Source organism: Hyperolius riggenbachi, chromosome 2, assembly GCF_040937935.1.
Source record: "Hyperolius riggenbachi isolate aHypRig1 chromosome 2, aHypRig1.pri, whole genome shotgun sequence".
Lineage (NCBI taxonomy): Eukaryota > Metazoa > Chordata > Amphibia > Anura > Hyperoliidae > Hyperolius > Hyperolius riggenbachi.
Window position 1 is genome coordinate 468,892,458 of NC_090647.1, and position 24,937 is coordinate 468,917,394.

The window sequence follows — 24,937 nt, forward strand, 5'->3', positions numbered from 1 at the left end:
AACAGGAGAGATAGTTCTCGAGGTCGGACAGGCCAGGTCGTAACCACACGGACAGATACAGTACAGATTCAGAAGGCAGAGGCGGGGTCTAATAAACAAGCAGAGTTCGGCAACAGGGTATCAGAAATATCGAGGTACAGAAACAGGAGGCGGATGCAGAGTCTTAGAGCGAGCCGGGGTTCGGCAACAGAGTATCAGAAATATCAAGGTACAGGATCAGAGTTCACAAGAGTAGTCAGGCAAGCAGAAGGTCATAACAGATAATACAATCATCACAGTACCCCCCCCCCCCCCCCGAGAAGTGGACTCCGGACAGCTCATTCCAGGTTTTTCTGGGTGTAAAGTGTGGAACTCCCTCTTCAATTTATCAGCATGCATGCGGCCCTCAGGTACCCACATTCTTTCCTCAATACCATACCCCTTCCAGTGCACTAGATACTGTACTGAGTTCTGTACTAAACGTGAGTCCAAAATTTTCTCCACTTCATACTCAGGTTGACTATCCACCATCACAGGAGGAGGAGGAGTGGGACCCACATGGACTGCTGGCTTGAGCAGGGACACGTGAAAGGACCTTACCCTACGCATGCTGGCGGGAAGATCGACGGTATAAGTAACGTTGTTGATCTTTTTAACTACCGGGAACGGACCCACAAACCTGGGACCAAGCTTATCTGAGGGTTGTCTCAGGGTCAAGTGACGTGTGGATACCCAAACCAAGTCTCCTGGCTGGAACCTCCACTCCAAAGAGCGTTTCTTGTCAGCTTGACCCTTTTGACTCTGAAACGCTTTCTCCAAATTATTTTTCACTATCCACCAAGTGTCTTTGAATGACCTTTGCCAGACCTCCAAAGCTGGAAACGGAGTGGAGACCACTGGCAATGGGGAGAACTTGGGCGATCTCCCTGTCACTATCTGGAACGGCGAAAAACCGGAAGAAGAACTCTTCAAATTATTCTGAGCGAATCCTGCGAAAGGCAGAAATTTTACCTAGTCATTCTGTGCCTCCACAACATAACATCTTAAGAACTGCTCCAAAGACTGATTGATCCGTTCAGTCTGCCCATTGGTCTGCGGGTGGTAGCCTGACGAGAAAGACAGCTTCATGCCCATTTGGTGGCAAAATGCCCTCCAGAATCTAGAGACAAATTGGACTCCCCTATCCGATACAATGTTTTCCGGAATGCCATGCAGTCGGAAAATGTGGACGGTGAATAGGTCAGCCAATTCCTGGGCCGAGGGGAGTCCTTTCAAGGGCACGAAATGGGCCATCTTACTGAAGCGGTCGACTACCACCCAAATGACCGACATGCCTTCAGACCTGGGGAGCTCACCCACAAAATCCATGGACAAGTGGGTCCATGGTTCACACGGGGCGGGTAAAGGCTGCAAGGCACCGACAGGTGCCAGCCGGGAGTGCTTACTTTTCGCACATATTGCACACTCCCTAACAAACTCCCTGCAATCTGCTGACAGGGAAGGCCACCAGGCACACCTCGCCACAAGATCTTGTGTTCTGGCTGCTCCGGGATGTCCAGCATTCTTGTGTGCATGGAACATCTCTAGGACCTGGAGGCAGAAGGGCAGGGGAATGAATATAACCCCTTCAGGCTTCCCTTCCGGGATGTCCTGCTAAAAGGGACTTAAAGTCTCCTTCCAGTCTTCCCACGTATCAGTTGCAGCCAGGACCAATTTCTGCGGAACAATAGTCTCGGGGACGGAGGGCTGTGCTGTCTCTGACTCGAAGTTCCTGGACAGAGCATCTGCCTTAATATTCTTGCTCCCTGGAGTATACGTAATAATAAACCTGAATCGAGAAAAAAATAAAGACCATCGAGCCTGATGGGGGCTCAACCTCAACCCCCTCGATGTATTCCAGGTTCTTGTGATCAGTGTAAACCGTGATCATATGTTCTGCTCCCTCTAACCAATGTCGCCATTCTTCGAAAGCTAATTTAATGGCCAGGAGCTCCCTGTTGCCTATATCGTAGTTTCTCTCTGCTGGGGAGAACCTATGAGAGAAGTAGGCACATGGGTGCATTCGACCCTGCAAACCTGACCGCTGAGACAGCACAGCCCCCACTCCGACCTCTGAAGCGTCTACCTCAACAATGAAAGGGAACGAAGTGTCCACATGTCTGAGGATGGGTGCAGAGCAAAAGAGATCCTTCGGGGTGGAGAATGCCTGACAGGCTTCAGGAGACCAATGAGTGGTGTCTGCCCCTTTTTTGGTGAGATTAGTGAGGGGTGCAATGACCGTGGAATACCCTTTAATGAACTTTCTGTAGTAATTTGCGAAGCCTAGAAATCGCTGAAGCGACTTCAACCCAACCGGCTGAGGCCATTCCAGAACCACGGAAACCTTGGCAGGGTCAATGGACAAGCCTGAGGTGGAGATAATGTATCCCAGAAAAGTGACAGAGGTTACCTCGAAGATACATTTCTCCAGTTTGGCGTAAAGTGAGTTCCGCCTCAATTTATCCAATATGAATTTTACATGGGTCCTATGCTCAGAGAGGTTGTTGGAGAAAATAAGTATATCATCTAGATATACTAGAACGAATCTCCCCAACACCTCCCTGAAGACCTCATTGATGAGTTCTTGGAAAACGGCTGGTGCATTACATAACCCGAAGGGCATCACCAGGTATTTGTAATGCCCGTCGGGTGTATTAAAGGCCGTTTTCCACTGATCGCCCTTTCTTATTTGTATCAGGTTGTACGCACCCCGCAAGTCTTATTTCGAAAAGACCTTAGCGTTGGTGACCTTTGTGAATAAGTCATCTATCAAGGGCAGTGGATAGCGATTCTTCACCGTAATCTTATTCAGGCCCCGGTAATCAATGCAGGGCAGCAGTCCTCCATCTTTCTTCTTAACAAAAAAGAAACCTGCCCCAGCAGGCGACCGGGATGAGCGAATGAAACCCTTGGCCAAATTCTCGCGGATGTACTCCTGCATGGCCAATTTTTCGGGCCCAGATAAATTGTACAGATGGCCCCGGGGGAGCATACAACCTGAACGGAGATCGATGGGACAGTCGAAAGGGCGATGTGGGGGCAATTTATCAGCAGCTTTGGGACAGAACACGTCAGAATATTCAGAGTACTGTTCTGGTACACCTTCCACCTGAACCCTGGTTTGACCCAATGTCAGCTTCCCTAAACATTGTTGAAAGCAATGGGGTGACCAGGCTGTTAACTGACCAGTGGCCCAATCTATTTGTGGTGAATGGACCTGTAACCATGGCATGCCTAGGATGATAGTGGAGGTGGACATATGTAATACAAAAAATTGTAGGTGTTCCTCATGCAGTACCCCTATAGTGACCTTCACCTCGGGAGTCTGTGACAGGGACCGATTCCGTTGCAGAGGAGAATCGTCCACTGCTGTGACTTGAATGGAGGGTTTCACTGGGGTGAGAGGAATACCTAATTTCTGAGCAAATTCATAGTTCATAAAATTAGCCGCTGAACCAGAATCAACAAAAGCCTCAGTGGCTACAAACTTGTTCTCCCATGTAATGGTACAAGGGAGAAGCAACCTTTTTTCCTTAAGGAGTGAAAATTGAGTGCCTAGGGTGTCACCCCCCACTACTCCTAGGCAAGCTCGTTTCCCGGCTTGTTGGGACAATTTCGTACCCTATGCCCCCCTTCAGCACAATACAGACACAGCTGTTCGGTCATTCTCCGTCTTCGCTCCACCTGGGTCAGTTTTGACCGACCAATCTGCATCAGCTCGGGTGGAGGCAAGACAGAAGAAGATGAGACAGTAGGAGGTGGGGTCACTGGAGCTGTGGCGTAAGACACCATTCTGACACGGGAACTACCCCTGGTCTGTTTTTGGTAGCGCAGCCGGCGGTCGATTCGGATGGCCGCTGAGATGGCCTCATCGACTGTTCTGGGCTCGGGCTGACTTAACATCAGATCAGAGACCTCATCGGACAGCCCTGACAAAAAAAACAATCTAACAGGGCATAAGTGTCCCACCTGGCCGTAACTGACCACCTCCTAAATTCGGCCGCGTAATCTTCGACCGGACCTTTGCCTTGACGCAAAAGCTTGAGCTTCCGCTCAGAAGTCGAAGACAGGTCCGGATCGTCGTAAATTACTGCCATAGCCTTAAAGAACTCCTCTACAGAGGTAAGAGCTTTGTCTCTGGTGGGCAGGCTATACGCCCAAGTCTGGGAGTCACCAGATAACAAAGTTTTAATAAACGTGACCCTCTGGGTCTCAGTACCTGAAGATTGGGGTCTCAACTCAAAATAGGACAACACTCTACTCCTAAAATTCCAGAAGTCGGATCTGTGGCCAGAAAATCTTTCAGGTACAGGCATACGTATGTCAGAGCTAGAAGGGGATCGCACATGATCCACTGATGTCTGGAGGGTTTGTACAGACCCTGATAGGGCATCAATAAGGGTTCTGTGGGTACCCAGTACTTGATTGATGTTGTCCACCGAAGCGGCAAGTACACCCAGACTATCAGTGTTTGCGTCCATTTTGTATTAGGTCTGGTGTTCTGTAACGGTCGGTGTAACACAGAGAGGGTCTGATTACCGGTGATCTGCAGTATCACCGAGAATGCAGAATATACCCGATTATTGATGATCTGCAGTATCACCGATAATCAGATATATCTTCTAACCTCTGGACACCTGAGATATGAGAGTGTTTGGTGCAACAGTAATACTTTGAGGAAAGCACCCGAAAGATAGGTGCTAGTCAGTAAGAGCTACTGCTAAGGATCAGATTCCTTCCACAGGTCTGATGCTCCCCAAGGGGCGGAGCCAGACTGAGACAGTGGGAAGAACAGAACGTGAGTGACACCAATGGGCAGTGTCACAGATCTGTGAACTATCTCTTAACAGGAGAGATAGTTCTCGAGGTCGGACAGGCCAGATCGTAACCACACGGACAGATACAGTACAGATTCAGAAGGCAGAGGCAGGGTCTAATAAACAAGCAGAGTTCGGCAACAGGGTATCAGAAATATCGAGGTACAGAAACAGGAGGCGGATGCAGAGTCTTAGAGCGAGCCGGGGTTCGGCAACAGAGTATCAGAAATATCAAGGTACAGGATCAGAGTTCACAAGAGTAGTCAGGCAAGCAGAAGGTCATAACAGATAATACAATATAATTTCATAACGCTAAGGTGTGAGATCCGTGGCCGTCAACACCTTTGGAAACTATGCTAGAACACAGATACAGACAGGTCTGAGTGCTACCACGAAGTGTTCGCAACGCCAGACAACCAGCAACTGAACAGCCCGCAGTATATATACACAGCACACTCTCCAGCACCTCCCTAAGTGCTGAACCAATGGGAAGGAGCAAAGTCGTCAGCTGACCGACCAGGTCAGCTGACCTTCTTCTGGCTGCCATATAGGTTCCGCCTCTCCGCGCGCACGCGCCTCATTCTGAACCTAGAGGGACTATGAGTCCCAGCCACACCAACACTGCTCTGCAATGTCTCAGTGGTCCCATGCGCGGGGTCGGCCGCACCGCTCACAGCACACGCGGCGGCCTCCCCGCGCAGGGACGGGGTGTCAGAAACGGGGCCATGCGAGCCGTTCTGCCCTTCAAAGAAGCAGCCGCCTCACGCTGAACATTTTCCGCGTTTCATCACAATCTCCAACCAAAGAAAATTACCCCTGCTTTCTTTTAAAACACAAGAAACTCAGATGCTCTCATATGATATTAGTGTCAGACATGGCCACTAACTGTAAGTCATCCCTGCATCGCCCACAGTGGAAGCCTTCTCATGCCTACCTCATGCCCTTAGCCTGGATTTCATAGTGATTTCATAGTAATGTCTATGGAATATACCCACAATAGTGATGGGCCAAACATCAAATTTAAGATTCGCAAACACGAATTTCCTCAAAAACACTGCATGTATTTGCCTGAGGGGGTGAACATGAACACCCCTTGTTCGCCGCAAACTATTCACCAGCAGAACAGTTCAGCCCATCTCTACCCACAAAGATGCAAACATTTTAACCCTGAGATGCCAAGTAGGAGTCTCCAAGGTCCTGCCTTTGACAAAAAAAAAAGACAAAAAACAAAACCCTCAATTGGCCAAGTTAGCTTTTCTCAATTAACTTTTCGTTCTATAGAATTCAGATGCCAGAAAGTTGTGATTACCTATAAAGTTTGTAACCAGCTGCAGTTCCTCAATGTGGCCACATCATGTCTGTGCGTTGATCTGGCCTTTAATGTATTTTGTAGGTATTATTTGCAAAACTATTTCTTTGACCACTGTGCTATCAGAGGTTATTAAGGAAGAACCCTGGAGGTGAGAGTGCAACCACTGCCCTGCCTAAGTAGGTAAAAAAACATTCAGTGTTTTGGAAAAGAACACAAGACTCACTAACTATTGCATGAATGATAGCACTATTGCACTAACTATTGCATGAATGCATAATCATTAATGACAAAACACCCCCCATTACAATAAAACAAGCAATTGCTACATATTCAGTCTAAATTGCACTAATATTCTCACCAAATTCCTTAAACTAAATGTATTTACCACGTCATTGCATACATATAAAAAATTACCGTATAACAGTTCATATTCATGTTAATCAGTTAATAATCACAATGTCAACATGCATTTAGGAAGCAGAGCCAGGTGCAATCACATGCGATCTGGAATGAATACAGTACTTACCAGTTCCCAGGCTTGTGAAAGCAAACTACTTGGTGAGTCATGTTATAAAGAAAGTACTCACACTATTTCCCTTTTCCCCAACTATAGTGGTGAGGTGGTCTAGCATCCTATTTACTTTAGTCCACAAGAAGGCGTACAGAAAGTACCAGGGGAGGAAACACAGTTGAAAATATAAAAGTATGGTTTCTTATTAAATCTTGCAGAAGAATACTGGCTAATGGCTATTATGGGATCTGTTCTAATTCAGCACCATGGATAGCAGCCTCAGCTCATATATTTAGTACTGTTCACTAGAGAGCACCTCAACTTCTGGTTGACACAAACAGATTGATTCACGTAACATATCTTCTAATTCATCTATTTTTATCAATCTCATGACTGTGCTCCTTGGTGTGTATTCACTACATACAGGTAAAATGTATGTAATATATATATATATATATATATATATATATATATATATATATATATATATATATATATATATATATATATGTGCAATAAAGTAGTTTACAGTGCATTGTACTCAGGGTCAAATTCAGATTTATTACAGACATGTAATCATGTAAAAAAAATGTTTCCATTTTTTTTGTCATAGTACCCTTTAATTATTTACTACTATTAAAGGCGTGTACACACGCCATACCGCCAGCAACGACCGCTGGGCGGATGTTCAGCCGACAGTAGCACGTGTGTACGCGCTGTTGGTAGACTGATAAGGCTGTTTCTGAATGATCCACTGTTAGGATCATTCAGAAACAGCCTTATCAGTCTGCCGACAGCACGTACACACGTTCTACTGTCGGCTGAACTTCTGCCCAGCGGGAGGGTCTGACGGACCTGTCGTTGCTGGCGGTATGGCGTGTGTACGCGCCTTAAGAAGCTACTACTACTACATGTGACGAGATGAGAATGCATACACCACAAGCCATAGACCAATAGTTAGAAGATATCTCCTTTATTCCATTTAAAGCAGTAGAAATAACTCCATCTCACGCAATAGCAAAAATCCAAAACTCCACCAACGATTAATAAATCCCCCTATTATAAGAATAGTTCTTAAGAAGTTTTCCATCATTCTTAAGAATCTTCATGTGGTTGTTTGTTGTAAATTACCTTGCCACATTTTAATTACATTGATTTGTAATAGAAAAAAACAAATCTCCCTGCTCCTTTTTGATATCCAGTTGGGAAAACATCCTAATGACTTTGATTTATATTAACAAAAACAATTGTGCCTCTTTCTCATGCCCAGTTGTGTATAAGTTGTGTTTTTAAGATTAAGCACATGCTGGCAATGAAAATCAAAAGAAGACACTGTACTACTATTTATTAAAGGCTTACTCTCTTAAAGTGGACCCTAACTCTTGCACAGGACAAAAGGAAAACAGAGAAATGCAACCCGTATGTATTAGAGAGTTTAACCTGTCTAATTCCCCCTCATCTGTGTCTAATCACAAGTTATAATTTGATCCCTTAGCTGTGTCAGCTGACTGCCACGGCAGAGGGGCTAATTTGAAAGCACAGGATGTGAACTTCTGGGGTTCGCGATTGCGGAGAACCGCAAACTTTTCCGGAAGTTCGGTTCACCTCCATAGTGCATCATGAGGGTCAACTTTGACCCTCTACATCACAGTCACCAGGCTCATTGTAGCCAATAAGGCTACACTCCCTCCTGGAGCCACTCCCCCCCCTTATAAAAGGCAGGGAGCGTCAGGCTTTGGACTCAGTCGTGTGCCTGCATTAATTAGAGAAGGGAGAGCTGTTGCATAGAGAGCTATAGGGAAAGCTTAGTTAGGCTCTTGCAGGCTTGTTCCCTTGTTACTTGCTGATTCTAATTGCTAAAAAAGCACCCCTCAACAGCTCTTTTGAGAGCTAATCTTGTTCTTGTGATCTATTTTTTTTTGTGTCCCACTGACACTTGTGTTGCATAGACAGCCTTGGTAATTCCTACTGTGTGTGCCACTGCCAGGCCCAGCACATTCAGTGACTACCTGTGTGTGTGACAGGTGCACATTGTAATACCCATCACTGCATATACCTACCTGTTGTTCACTTCAGTCAGTGCACCCACCTACCAACATGAGCACACGCAGTGTCACTGTGCCTGTATGGTACCTGTCTGTGTGTGACAGGTGCACATTGTAATACCCATCACTGCATATAATTACCTACTACCTGTTGTTTACTTCAGTGCACCCACCTACCTACGTGAGCGTACGCAATGTCACTGTGCCTGTGCGGTACCTGTCTGTGTGTGACAGGTGCACATTATAATACCAATCACTACATATACCTACCTGTTGTTCACAGAGCACCCACCTACCTACGTGAGCGCACGCAGTGTCACTGTGCCTGTCTGGTACCTGTCTGTGTGTGATAGGTGCACATTGTAATACCCATCACTGTGCACCCACCTACTGACAGGTGCACTGTGTAATACCCATCACAGTGCACCCACCTACCTATGTGAGTGCACGCAGTGTCACTGTGCCTGTGCGGTAGCTGTCTGTGTGTGACAGGTGCACATTGTAATACCCATCACTGCATATACCTACTACCTGTTGTTCACTTCAGTGCACCCACCTACCTACGTGAGCGCACGCAGTGTCACTGTGCCTGTCCGTTACCTGTCTGTGTGTGACAGGTGCACATTGTAATACCCATCACTGCATATACCTACCTGTTGTGTTTAGTGCCACCTACCTACATGAGTGCACTCAGTGTGATATATCACTCCCTGCATACCTGTTAACTGCACCTGTGTGACTGCACATTGTATTAGTCCAGTCAGTGCAATAAACATGTAGAGGCAGAGGTAGAGGCAGACCCAGAGGAAGGCTACCCGGCAGGTCTGTGCGAGGTCGTGCTGATGTGATTTCGTGTGCCCTGGACCAAAGTACAGTGCTCAGAAGAAGGCGCGTCCCATCAACTCCCAAGATTGTCAGGACGTGGTTGACTATTTAACACAGAACACCTCATCTTCCGCAGCCACCAGCGCTACTACAAGTACCACATCCACTATATTTGACAGTTCGCAGGAGTTATTTGGTGGGGAAATCACTGATGCACAGCCATTATTGTTACAGCCAGATGAAACCGCTAAGCAAGTTACACCACCTCATATGTCTGATTTAGGTGACACTATAAATTTAATGTGTGAGGAGGAGGAGGATGAAATAACTGCTGTTGGTGCAGTTTTGGATGTGTCTGAGGCAAGCAAAGCTGGGCAGGGTGATTATGATAATGACGATGATACGGATGCCAAGTATGTTCCCAATAGAGGAGATGAACAGGGGGACAGTCAGAGAGAAGTAGGAGGAGACGAGTTCCTGAAAGAAGCAAGGGCCACTGCAGTGGAAGATACCAGGCTGCAATTATTTCTCTAAAAAGGCGATACCCAAACTGTACCGTGAAGTTGAGAGGCAAGTGGTGTCATCTCTGGCACACAGCGTTGGGTAAAGGGTCCACCTGACAATGGATGCCTGGTCTGCCAAGCACGGCCAGGACAGGTACATTACTTACACAGCTCATTGGGTCAACCTGGTGACCGATGGCAAGCAGGGAGTACATGGCTGTGCAGCGGACCAACTTGTGACACCTCCACAGCTTGCAGGCAGGCCTCCTGCCACCTCCTCTCCTCCTGCTACATCCTCTTCGCTGTTGTCATCCTCCTCCTCCTTGGCTGAGTGGCAGTTCAACTCTACTGGTGCTGCAATCTCCTCTCCAGCTACACATCCCTAGCTCCCCAGGGTCTATGCTGCATGCCAGGTACAAGGGTGTCACACCATCTTAGACATGTCTTGGCTCAAAGTAGAGAGTCACACTGGAGCAGCTCTCTGGCTGCTCTTAACAAACAGGTGGATCAGTAGCTGACCCCGCACCAGCTGGAGATCGGCAACGTGGTGTGTGACAACGGCAGCAATCTAATTTCCGCTTTGAATTTGGGAAAGCTGACACATGTACCCTGCACGGCACATGTGCTGAATTTCGTCATTGAAAGATTTGTGTCAAAGTACCCAGGCTTAGAGGACGTCCTGAAGCAGGCCAGGAAGTTGTGTGGGCATTTCAGGCGGTCTTACACGGCCATGGCACACTTTGCCGAGATTCAGCGGTGAAGCAAGTTACCAGTGAGACGCCTCATTTGCGATAGTCCGACTCGCTGGAATTCGATCCTAGTTATGTTCTCTCACCTGCTAGAACAAGAGAAAGCCGTTACCCAGTACCTCTACAATTACAGTAGAAGGACACAATCTGGAGAGATGGGGATGTTGTGGCCCAACAACTGGACACTCATGCGAAATGCATGCAGGCTCATGCGGCCATTTGAGGAGGTGACCAACCTGGTGAGTCGCAGTGAAGGCACCATCAGTGACTTGATCCCGTACTCTTACTTCCTGAAGCGTGCCGTGAGTCAGACTCGGATAATGAGGAAGGGGTTTCTTTGGAGGAGGAGGAGCAGGCGGCAGCAGAAAAACAACCACAGCAGGTGTCGCAGGGGACTGTGCTGCTCAACGTTCCAATGGTATTGTTCATGGCTGGGGGGAGGAGGAAGACTTACCTGACATCAATGAGGAAGAGCAAAAGGAGATGGATAGTACGCCTGGATCCAACTTTGTGCAGATGGCGTCTTTCATGCTGTCCAGCCTGTTGAGGGACCCCCGTATAAAAAAATCAAGGGGAATGAGCTGCTTTACAGTGCGTCTAAGGGTGATGTCCAGCACAACGGAATAAAGGTACAACTGCCAGTAATCCTTCTTTCATGCTGTCCAGCCTGTTGAGGAACCCCCGTATACAAAAACTCAAGGGGAATGAGCTGTACTGGGTGGCCACGCTACTAGACTTTTGGTATAGGCACAAAGTGCCGAACATGTTACCAACTCACCACAAGGCAGAAAGGATGCAGCACTTGCAGAACAAGCTGGCAACTATGCTTTACAGCGCGTTTAAGGGTGATGTCACAGCAATAGGTACAGCAACGCAATAGGTACCGCAAGGCAACGCAAGGTACCACTGCCAGTAATCCTTCTCCCATGTCCACACAGGCAAGGACAGGATGCTCCAGCGATCTCATGGTGATGTTGGACATGCGGACATTCTTTAATCAAACGCCTCGCCTTAGCCCTTCCGGATCTACCCTCCACCAACGCCTGGACCGGCAGGTAGCTGACTACCTGGCCTTAAGTGTGGATGTAGACACTGTGAGACACAAGTGTTGAGTATCTCACCATCAAAATGAATGAGGCATGGATCCCGGAGGGCTACTGCCCGCTTGAAGACTAAGTCAGTCCCCACACACAGCATCTCTGCCTGCATGCCGTGTGACTGCCTGCTCCATGACTAAGTCAGTCACCACACAGCATCTCTGCCCGCTTGACTGCCTTCTCCGCCACCACCAACAGGGTCCAAGACTCCAGGCGGATTCCTGAATTTTTAAGGCCGCTGCTAGCAGCGGTTGCTATAATAATTTTTCTGGTGTGTGTACATGCCTGCCTAATTTTTCTGGCTGCACTGCAGCTGCAACAACAAAACATAAGGCATGTACGTGTGCCAATTCCCATTTGTGATCATTACCTTGCCGCGGTGAAGGGGCTTGTGTATCACAATGAAGCAATGACCGTCGGCTATATGAGTATCTCGGGGTGGGGGGGGGGGGGGCACATTGAAGATAATAAGGTCATTGCTTCATTGTGGACAGACCAAATTTGATCAGCTGGACAGTCACTGTTGTTCTATCATTGAGCTACCACAGCCCGGCGACCATATGGGCTTGAAAACCACCACAGCCTGCACTCTCGCCATGGTGCGCACCAGTCCAGCACTGCGTACCAGTCCAGCATGGCTGTCACTACACAATCAGCTGTTTGCGGTGCGTTACACAGTGAGTTTGGTGTGTCAGTGTGAAGCAGTACTCTAATTACACTCCCTGATTGATGTATACACATGCAAGATGTTTTAAAGCACTTTAGGCCTGCAATTTAGCGTTCAATGTGATTTCTGCCCTTAAAACGCTGCTTTGCGTCCAAACCAGATTTTCCCCCCGGGACTTTCACCGTCTATCCCACTTCGCCATGCCCCCCTCCAGGTGTTAGACCCCTTGAAACATCTTTTCCATCACTTTTGTTGCTAGCATACATTTTTCTATTTTTCAAAGTTCGGCTCCCCATTGAAGTCTATTGCGGTTAGCAAAATTCCACGCGAACCGAACTTTCGCGGAAGTTTGCGAACCTCGGAGGTTTGGGCCATCTCTAGTTAACAATATGTCTGCTTCCATGAAAGCAGGATGTAGATACAGAGCAGATTTATTGCAGGATTTGCATCAGCTGTAACAATGTTTTTCTTTAAAGGTTATTATGCTGTTGTGTATCTTTTAGAGCAGAGAGGGAGTTTTGAGTTCAGGTCTACTTTAACCACTTCCGGATTCTCGGTGCGTATATATACGCCCCTGAATCCTGAAGTGTATACCATGGGTTCCATGTCAGTTCACGGAGGGTGTCTCCGTGAACACCCTGCGAGCCGATCGGCGGCTCGCAGGGTAAATGTAAACACACGGGGAAGATCTTCCCCGGTGTTTACATGTATACGGCGCTGCTGCGCAGCAGCGCCGTAGAGGAGATCGGCGATCCCCGGCCTCTGATTGGCCGGGGATCACCGGCATCTGATAGGCTAAAGCCTATCCCATCAGGCGCAGGACGGAAATCCGTCCTGCGCCACTCACAGGGGGAGGGAGAGGGAGGGAAGGGGAAGGAGGCCAGGAAGCGCTGCGGAGGGGGGCTTTGAAGAGCCCCCCCCCCGCAAGCGCAAGCAGCCGGCGGCGATCAGACCCCCCAGCAGGACATCCCCCTAGTGGGGAAAAAAGGGGGGAAGTCTGATCACCCTGGCTGCTAGCTGATCTGTGCTGTGGGCTGGAGAGCCCACGCAGCACAGATCAGCACACAATTTCATGGTATGGAAGTGGTTAAAGTTAGCCATTAATGGTGTCATCCTAATTCCAAACTTACTGATTATTGTTTTTATATATTATTATTCTCTTTTTACAGATAGAATAGTATTACACATAATTTATAGAGGAGGCATATCAGACCTGTATTTATGCAGATATAAGAACTGACTTTTTCCCTCCACATCAATTATTATCACTTGCCTTCTTGATCATGGTCACATCATTGCTCATTTTGACAGGCACTTTCAAGAGCATTGTGAAATATGGCCTTGCATTATTCTAGTGTACTTGTCTTATTTATGATTGATATACAACAAAGGCATACACGGTCAAAACTTAAAGCAACCACTGCTCTGGCTATCCAAGATACCAATTTGTGGTAATGTGTTTTTATTGAATTACAATGAGATATGACCAAGTTGTCTGAAGGATTTTTCTAGTATAAAGTTACAGAACAAATAAAGTTTTTTTCATTGCTGCATATAGGAAACTATTTTGATATGATATTTAGCTCTGTTGCTAAGTGTAACAGCACTTCCCAATAGCTATTAGCAATTAATCATAGATCATCTTCATTTACTTTGCATTGCAACATCCAGAGTGACTGTGAAGGTCAACTTCCCCATTCCTTCTATGTACTGTATTCCAGACATGCTGACAAACATTTGTTCAGGTCTTTCAATTATTTCCTGTTCATATCTGTAAATGTATATTGAGGAAGACCTGTGTTCACATGTTTAAATAGGTACTGGTAAGTGGTAATAGACATAGGGAAAGAGTTATCTCAAATAAAATCTCACACTTGGCATAATAACTATATTGGTTAAACCAGCCTTTCTCAACCTTTTTACCCTGGAGGAAACCTGAAAATACTTTTTTGATGTCAAGGAACCCCTAGCATGGTCTTTAACCACCTCGGCGTTCTGATTCCCAAGGATTTCTGTGCAAAAAGCGGTACATTTAATTTTCAGCACCTTTTTTCCTGTAACTTACCAAAATGAGCCAAGCAAGAGTTTAGTATACATCCTGAGTATAATAAAAGTGTCAAACACTAATTCTTGTCAAAAATAAAATAAAATTTATTAATAACTAACTGAAATACCTTGCATTTTTCCTCAATGCAGAAATATAAAGAAAATGCAGAAATAAATAAATCAATGCAGAAATAAATAAATGAAGGCAGAAACAAAATTATACAGGGTACAAGTGTACCTTAGAACACTTCTTTAGTGTGGTAGATCTTGAAGCATGGTAATGCGCAAAGTGGCACGTCACAATCTGGGCAGTAAGTGCGGGTCTCCTTCCGCATCTTTTTGCCATCCTTGTCCTTCTTATTGCAGCAAACAACGCACCTTCTTGTAGGGTTTGCTTTCTGTGGGGTCGGTGGCAAGTACTCCACAAAGTGTCTCCCTGAAAGCCGTGCCGGATTCACGACATATGATGCCCTGCGCCCCGGTCTAGATGTTGACTCTGGTGGGGGGTACTTCATGCAGATTGCTTCCGTCAGCTGCCAGACAAAGTCATGGTGGGGTACAGGCCTTACACAGCTTTTCTTGTAGAGCACATAGCCATTCCACAAACACTGCTCAAGTAAGTGGCGGAAATTTTTTTTTATAATATTTCCGCTGCTGCTTGCGGACAGCCGGATAGAAAGTTATGGCTCCATCAGCCCTGTCCACACCCCCCATAGTGTTGTTGTAATCCAGTATGGCTTTGGGTTTATCCACCTCCTGTTTACTCCTGTTGGTGGTGCGGACAGTCTCGGCATTATGCGTAGTGCTGAGGACACATACATCACGTTTGTCCTTCCACCTTAGAGCCATCATTTTGCCTTTCTGCCAGGCAACGACCTCCCCCTTTTTCAGCTTCCTGGCAGAAAAGGCCGACGGCAGATTGCGACGGTTAGCCCTCAAGGTACCATAGGCATCGGTTTTATTCTGGACCAGGTAATCAAAAAGTTCAGGGGAGCTGTAGAAATTGTCTGTCGTCAGGCAGTACCCCTGATCCAGCAATGGCTCAATTAGGGTTAGGACAGAGGAGGTGGCACACCCAAACTGGCTGAACTGAGGGGCAAATTTGGTGCCTTTGCCCGTGTAAATTACAGAGTTCCAGATGTACCCGGAGTTGGCCTCACATAACATAAACGACTTCACCCCAAAGCGTGCCCTTTTTGATGCAATAAATTGCACCCAGCTCAGTCTCCCCTTATATGCCATGAGGCTTTCGTCAACCGTGATGTCGCGATCTGGAACATACACAGCCTTGAAGTTCGCAACAATCATCTGGTATATGTCCCAAATTTTTTTCAGCTTGGGTGCGGGATGGGTGGCCTCATCAAACTCCTCGTTGTTTCCGAAGTGCAAATACTTCATGATGAGGGTATACCGTGGCTCGGACATAACAGATCCAAAGAAGGGCGTACTGAGGATCTTATTAGTGGTCCAGTACCACTTCTGCAGCGGCTTACCAACAACTCCCTGGAGGATGACGAGCCCCAGGAACATCCAGATGTCGTTGCTGGTCACAGGTTCCCACTTCCTGCTCCGCGAGAACCTGGGTAGAGAAGATTCCTGCTGATGTTGCGCTGCATAGCGATTCGTCTCCTCAACGATCTTGCGGATGACGTCATCAGTCAGGAAGAGCTCCAGAAAGGACAGCGGACTCTCGTCGCACGCGATCTTCTGCCCGGGTGCCCCTGTGAAGGGGAACCTGGGTGGCGGAGCTTGAGTGGGGCTCCCCAGCTCACACCAGGTGCGTGCGACCGTCACTGGCTCCTCGGCTTCCTCATCACTGGTCTCCGTCTCCGAAGACAGGTTACCGGGAACCTCGCTGTCTGTCGATTCCTCTAGGAGCTCGTCTTCGCTGTCGCTTGCCTCGAGGACATCCAGCAACTCCTCGTCACGCACACGCCTCCGGAAGGATGAGGCCATGACCCCAAGCAGGGTACGGGGTCACGGGCAGCGACAAAAAAAAAAAAAAAAAAACAGCAAAAGCAAACGCACAGGGATCACAGCGTCTTGAAAAAGACGGAAAGCAATACGCAATCTGACAGTAATATGAACGAAGCTAAGGCTGGAAAAAAGCAGTAATCGCACAGAAATCGCACAGAAATCACAGATGCTAGCTGACAACAGACTAACACTGGACGCTGGGGACTCTGAAAGAGGGAGAGCAAGTAACTGTTCAGGGCTTTTATTGAGAGCTGACAGGTGTTTGTGTTTGTGCAAACAACTTTTTGAATTACACTAGCATGATTGGATTACATAGAGTTTGTTTCCCTATGTAATCCAATGATGCTGTCGCCGCGACGGACACTAGGGGGCGCAGGAGCCGGCGTCAGAGGTAGTGGCTGGGCTACGCCATCTTCCCTGACTGCCGGATCTCCGTAGGCTTGCGGAGAGAAGAGGGGAGCAGGGACCGGAGGATCGGGGGAGCCTGGGGAGCCTGGGACCGGCGATCAGAGCCCAGCAGGAGGGAGAGGGAGCCCCGCAGCAGCCGCAGCAGCACAGAGAAGGCGGCGGAAATCATGCACTGCACAGCGGTGAGTGGGGACAGCGCTGGACGAGCTAAGCTCGTCCTAAACACTAGCAGCAACTTTTTCTTGGACGAGCTCAGCTCGTCCAGAACGCTAGGGTGGTTAAAAGCTGATGTGGTCATTTATGCCACTACCCCCTTACAGAGCCCTTTATGACAAATTCTAATGCTTTTTATTAATGTGCTCATCATTATTCTGACCACCAATTTAGTGCTTCTTTTAGTATCTCCTATTATAGTGAGAAGTTTTGAGTCAGGATGATACCCTATTATAGTGTGCTCTCTATCATACTTTCCCCAACCCCCATGATGGGGGGAAATGCCAAGGAACCTCTGCAGAGTACTCAAGGAACCCTGGAGTTCCAGGGAACCCTGGTTGAGAAAGCCTGGGTTAAACCAATACAGGTGAAATCTTAAACCTCATGCAAGGTATAGTTACTTGCACTAAAGGAACACATTTATCTGGCATCCTGAGTACATAAATATGTCTGATTTTGGAATCACAATCTCTACATACAAATTAAAAATGGTAAATTCAATTCCAGAGAGCATCCTTTGTGCAGGTGAAAGTGTTGTATTGTCTACAAACGGTAACAGGAAAAAAGGGCAGGAGGCTAGTGGACAAATCGGGCGCTGCCATTCACTCCCATAATTAATATCGTTTAATGGGCGCCCAACAGGAAAAAAGGGCGCCGGAGAAAAATAACGTTTTAAAAGCGGTGCCCGGAGACTTTTAATGTTTTATAACTGCTTCTCATGATTACACATTATTTAATGATGTATACATTTTTTCATATTATTTTTAAACGAAAAACTGCAATATTTTTTTAAAACATTACTTTTAAATGAAAAACAGTAAAACATTTTTTTTTTTAGATTATTTTTAAACGAAAAAACGCACAATATTTTTTTGAAACATTATTAATGCTTATCACAGGGGGGTCTTAGGTTTAGGCACCACCAGGGGGGTCTTAGGTTTAGGCACCACCAGGGGGGTCTTAGGTTTAGGCACCACCAGGGGGGTCTTAGGTTTAGGCACCACCAGGGGGGTTTTAGGTTTAGGCACCACCAGGGGGGTCTTAGGTTTAGGCACCACCAGGGGGTTCTTAGGTTTAGGCACCACCAGGGGGGTCTTAGGTTTAGGCACCACCAGGGGGGTCTTAGGTTTAGGCACCACCAGGGGGGTCTTAGGTTTAGGCACCACCAGGGGGTCTAGGGGTTAGGGGTAGGTACAGGGAGGGTTACTTACTAATTTTTTTTAAACGTTATTATACGTTTCACTTTTTAAACGGAAGATTAACGTTTTCACAATTGCCGATTTCATGCACATTATTTAATGATTTATAACTTTACAAAACATTATTTTTAAACGAAATATAGTACATTATATTTTTAAACGTTATCCATGTTTATCGTTCAAAACCCCGCGCCGTTTTCCCAGCGCCCCTTTTTAACGTACGCCTACAAACACCATGTTTCTGATATGTTTCAAGACACATGGCAGCTTTCGTTTTGCTTACAGGAGAACCAGAAACAATGGTTTCCCATTATCTTGGTATTTAACGCAATCTGAAACAGTCTGTATGCCTGTTGGATTATTATGGCTCTGTAATATTAACAAGCTGACGTGTCATTGCATTCTAGTGGATCTGGAGGTGTGGCTAGCTCACAGGGACAGCAATTAATAGTTTGCATATTTTAGCATTTATGCACTGGGAGACATCTTGAAGCCCACTTCAACCTGAATTATCGCAAATACTTTCTGTTTTAAGAAAGCAATCATTTGTTTTTGGTATTTAAACAAATGCCGGTACTTATCCGTTAGCCGGGCGCATCCGACAGGTGGCGCTGTTGTTGCTAATTTCAATCATGCAAGCTTCACGTAACAAAACTGTGATTGTAACCACCGCAGGTGGTGCTAATTGTATTACTAGTTGACGTAACAATATGTCTATTAAAAAAAGTGAGTTAATTAAATGACAAATAAGCTGGCGGCAATGTAACAGATCAAGCCGCCGGCTTCGTGTCTTGCTGTCCTCCCCCCTTGGCCTCTCTCCTATAGAACACTGGCAGCCCTGGGGATACTCGTGTCCCCCCAGAGTCGTTTGTCGCAATAAAACAAGCAGGATTCCCTGCCGCGACTAATGACTCTGAGGGGACACGCATGTCCTCCCCCCCCCCCAGTGTTCTATAGGAGAGAGGGCAAGGGGGAGGAGAGCGAGACACAAAGCGGCTTGATCTGTTACATTGCCGCCGGCTTATTTGTCATTTAATTAACTCACTTTTTTTAATAGACATATTGTTACGTCAACTAGCCACCTGCCGGATGCGCCCGGCTGACGGATAAGTACCCAAATGCCATCTGTAGAGGTTCTAAAAGACATCTGTAAAACAATCTTTTAAAAATGGTTCAATACCACATACTTGTTTGACACCTTTTATGCTAGAAAAGTTTCAAAACAGAACCATTGGAACAACAATGCCCTTTATTTATTTGTAACAAGAGATGGCGACGGAGAGCATACTTTGATGACAGCAATGTTCTCCAGGAGCACAAATAGCCCTGGTTTGCTGACTTGTTTGAAAGCCTTAGTTAGTTTAACCCATTCTAGAGAGAGTGGCAACCTCTGTACTTTATACTCTCCCTGAAACCCCTGCATACCTAACACCATATCAGTGGTGGATCTACTTGTTAAACTGAGATTCTAGGTAAACTCTTACCTCAAGTGCCTGTAGCCTATTCAACAGAATTCTGGCAACACTTGTCAAAAATGACTAAATAAGTGACTGTATGACATATAAAACAATTAAAAGAATGCAATTTTTTAGAGTAGGAACTTACTACTGTACTTACTAGATGTAGTGGAGAAAAATGTACTTCCTAGATGCAAAAAGATCAAAATCATTGGAGAGATAGATAAGCCTTCTGCTACTCTACTCCACCTTCATCAGTACAATTTTAAGTACAAAAGGGAATAATTGCAATACATACATATCAGAGATACTCATGTTAAAAAAAATATTATAAAAAGAATCAATAAGAGGAAAAGAAGTTGTGTGTACACGTGTGTGTGAGGTTGGGAAAAGCAAAAGGAGGTTAAAGGGGAAAAAAAATGAGTACGTCATGTGTTATCCCATCGTGACTCATTTGAGTGCAGAGAGACCCAAGGGATGGCACTACCTATGCAAGATAACCTCCAGGATTATGTTATTAAGATTGGGATCTGGCTATTGCCGGTGCCTGAATAACAGTAATTAAAAGGTTCGGACAGTGGAGCTATACCCTTAGTTTACATTACAGCTATAGCTTAAATCCTGCGCTGCGTGACAGGTATAGTGTGCTGAAAAGACCTGCTTCAGAAAAAAGCATATCTATCTAGCTATCTACTATACACACATCAATACAACAGTGTACAAATGTGCATGTAAGTCAAGGCCTGATACAATTTTGGAAGACAATTTTTAGTAAACTATCATATTTTTGATCAAAATATTCAGACTTTATTGCATAACAACAGATAAGCTGATGGGCCCAATTGATCTTGAACTATCCTATTGTCTCCTTAAAGAAATGATCCTTGGCTCCGAGGATTTTTTCATAGATGTGATCATAACTAATGGAGCTATAATTGCAAGTTGGATTCTTTAGTGGTATGAATTGCATAAATACTATATTTTCTTTCAAACTGAATGATGGTCGTTTGCTAAACCGGTAGTGGGCACATTTAGGATACAAAGTGCAGAAAAACATTGTTGCACTTTGACTCTGACAGCAGCACATGAACAATCTGCGAATTCACGGACTACAAATGAAATAAAAATGTTGTTATGTAGGTTTGATGGAAGCGTAGGCATATAATTACTATTTCTTAAGAGCCAAATGCTATGTGGCTGGCATACTGCAGGGAGCAATTGGTCACTCTGTAATTAAAGATATGTCAATTCAGTATCAAGCTCGGCATTTGTTCATTTTCTAAAGTCAAGCCTACATGATAAATCAAATTAATCTAGAATGGAACCTCTTGGTTCATTAACAGGCACAAGATTAATTACAGCCCTTTTAAAATGTTTGATTAAATTAATCCTACAGTATTTAAAACATTGTTTAGTAAATACTGTTTAGTCATTAATTAGCATAACTAGATGGGCAAATTAGGAAACATACAGTAGGTTAGGAGGAGCGTGAAGAATGCACAGGCAAGCTAGAATCCAACACCGTGGTGACTTGGAAGGAATATTCAGCAAATGTTTCCCCATTGGTGTAAGAATAAATTCCAATTAAATAAAACTGAATAAGTAATAGGATGATAATTGTGGAAGATAACTACACCTAAAATGAGAAAACGAAAAAAAAAAAATTAGGCAACATATACATCAACATCAAAAGGGAACATTCTCCTTTTACATTCCTATCATAAGATCAATGGCATAGCATGTGCCATGGGCCTCAGTGCAGATTTTTATTGTGGGGCCCTACTGCAATCACATGATACAGACCACCAAAATGATCCTTTTAAAGTGAACCTCCAGACTAAAAATCTACTCGGCAGCACTGAAAAGGCTTGGTGTTTCTTTAACCTCCTGGGCGTTTCAATTCTCCCTTAATTTCTGTCCAAAAAAGTCTATGGAATTTTCCAATGAATTTTTTTTTTAATATTTCAGGCCTGTAACTTACCAAATCATTAGCAAACAAGGTTCTAGTGCTTATCCTAAGCATAATAAAATAATAAAACATGAAAATCATGGCAAAAAAAAACATTTAATAGTAACAATACGTAAACAAAACATCTTAATTCAGATCAAGCAGCAGTTGCAGCACAAAAAGTATTGAAACATCAATACACTTCCTGAGTATGAAATATTTTAAAGCAAGGGACAGCACAAAGTCCTACATCACATTCAGGGCAGTAAAAGCGCGTCTCCTTGCGCACCTTTTTTCCATTCGGCCCCCTCTTAGAGCAGCACACCACGCACATGCGGGTAGGTGTTGCTTTGCGCTCAGTGGGTGGCACATGCTCTACAAAATGACGTCCTGTTAGTCGCACTGGATTTACGACATAGGAGGCACGACGTCCTGGTCTATTCGCCTCAGCATGTGGTTGCTGATGTTGTAAGCATATTTCCTCACAAACCTTCAAAATGTAGTCAAAGTGAGGAAGAGGCCTGTCATTTTGTTTCTTGTAGAGGACATAAGAATTCCAAAGACACTGCTCCACCAGATGTCTAAAGATTTTTTTGTAATATTTGCGCTGCTGTTTGCGCACAACGGGGTAGAATGTTATGCACTGGTCAGCACGGTCCACCCCACCCATTGTCTGATTATAATCCAGAATGACCTGGGGTTTCTGGATTGTCTTCCCAGCACGATTCTTGGCTGCAGCAGTGTCAGTGTTATGGACTGTTGACAAAACGGAAACATCTTTTTTGTCCTTCCAGCGGAGGGCCATCAGTTTACCCTTCTGCCATGCTGTGATTTCCCCTGGCTTCAGCTTCTGAGCTGAAAAGGCTGATGGCAGATTGCGACGGTTAGGCCGGACAGTGCCATATGAATCAGTCTTGTGTCTGATGAGGTGTTCATATAGTTCAGGGGAGGTGTAGTAATTATCTGTGGTCAGGCAATATCCCTGACCAAGAAGCGGTGAAATGAGGGAGAGGACAGAGGCAGATGCAAGGCCAAACTGGCTGTAGCTGGGGTCAAATTGTGTGCCTTTACCAGTGTATATAATGGCATTCCAAATATATCCGGAATTAGATTCGCACAATACAAACGATTTTATCCCAAATCTGGCACGCTTGGAAGAGATATACTGTTTCCAGGCAAGTCTCCCCTTATACGCCATTAGGCTTTCATCTACGCTAACGTCTCTTTCTGGAACATACACGGACTGAAATTTGCGTATGACCATTTGAAATAGGTCGTAGATCTTCCACAGTTTGGGGACAGGATGGGTGGCCTCATCAAAGGTCTCATTATTCATGAAATGCAGGTTTTTCATGATGAGGCTAAATCTGTTTTCTGACATGACAGTCGCAAAAAAAGGTGTAGCAATCAGTCGGTTGGTGCTCCAATATGATGTCTGGCGGGGTTTCCCCACAACCCCTTGGAGGATGAGGATGGCCAGGAATAGCCATATATCATCCTGGGTGACTGGTTCCCACCTTTTTCCCCTAGCAAACCTCCTGAATGGACCAGGCTGCTGTTCCGCATAGCGGTTGGTCTCCTGCACTATAATTTGGATTATGGCCTCGTCCAAAAAAAGTTTCAAATAGGCCAGGGGGTTAGGATCACAGGGAACTTTTTGGCCGGGTTCGCCTGTAAATGGGAATCGCGGGGGGGCAGGATTATTCTGGGTAGGGTCTTTAGCGATCCATGTGCGGATGCTCTCAACCTCTTCGGTGAAGTCATCGCTGTCAGACTCTGAGTCAGATGATGACATGTTCGCCACATAGCTGTCACTTGAGTCTCAGAATAACAGCTGCTCATCCTCGCTGTCGTCAAACTCCTGCATCAGGTTTCGCGGGGAGAGGCGTCTACGGGAGCTGGAAGCCATTACAGGGCAGGCGGCAGAAAAAACGTAGTCGTTATTCGGAGCAAGGGTCAATCCAGGTGGCAATCAAAGCGTCGTCGTTATCCAAAAGCAAGGGTCAAATCCAGGCGGCAATCAAAGCGTTGTCGTTATCAAAAAGCAAGGGTCAAATCCAGGCGGCAGTCGATAGAATAGTCGATAGTCCAAGCAAGGGTCAAAACCAGAAAAATCAGCAGAAATATCAGTGCAAGTGTCACCAGCAAAATCCAAACAGCAAATGGTGTTTTTTTTTTTCCTATGTGTCATTTTATTTATACTGTTTCAAACTTGTTATTTTTTACTGAGTATTGGATTGGATACATGTGTATTCAATCCAATACAAATTAAAATTTACCGCCGCGCCCCCTAGCGTCGACTTCACGTGCGACGTCATTGCGTGTGGCTAAAGGAGAGGAGGAAGGAGACGTGAAAGGAGGAGGGACCGGAGGGGACCAGAGGACGGGATCGGTGGCCCAGAGGACGGGATCGGTGGCCCAGAGGACGTGATCGGAAGGCCCAGAGGAGAGGATCGGAGGGCACAACAGGGTGGAGGGACGCGGAAAGAGATGCGGAAAGAGATGCGAACCGGAGGGGACCAGAGGACGGGATCGGAGGGCGGGATCTGAAGGCTCGTCCTGACCAGAAGGCATCAGAGACACTGGGGACCGTCCGGAGAAAGGGGACTGTGCACCCTGTACCAGGGCAACCCATGGTAAAGTGCTGGGAAACTTTTTTTTTTTACCCCGACACTGTATCGGGATTATCTAAATGGGCATCTTTTTTCACCCCGATACAGTGTCGGGATTATCTGCCAGAGGGTTAATAGTTTCACAGCATCAGAACTTTGTTTTTCTTACCCAAGCCTCATTTTTAGCTGCACAGAAGAAATCTGCCCGGACATTTTTCTCCTGATGTTGTGCAAAGCATGATGGGATTTCTGATGTAGTTGTTCACACTCTGCTGTTTTGGTGTAATTTTTTTTTATTTTGAATTTGAGATTTGAAGCCTAGCGCGCAGCTGGGAGGGGTCAGGACATAGGACAGTTGGAATTGTGTCTCATGCTCCCTGTCACCTCCTTTCAACCAAAAAGATGGCTGCCCCATGAAACCACAAACATTTGCCTGTTCTTTTAAAACAGGGTGGGTAAGAGATTATATTACCTATCTATTGTAATTAACATATCTGATGTAACTTAATGACAGTATGTTTCATTAGGCTGAA

The 24,937-nt window shown here is 45.8% G+C and overlaps 1 protein-coding gene across 1 annotated transcript; it reads right to left on the reverse strand.

Moving 5' to 3' along the window:
• Positions 1-21,985: 21,985 nt before the first annotated feature.
• Positions 21,986-23,587, reverse strand: LOC137545239 (piggyBac transposable element-derived protein 4-like). Its single transcript, XM_068266360.1, has one exon. It carries the CDS (start codon positions 23,585-23,587, stop codon positions 21,986-21,988), a length of 1,602 nt encoding a protein of 533 aa, XP_068122461.1.
• Positions 23,588-24,937: the final 1,350 nt, after the last annotated feature.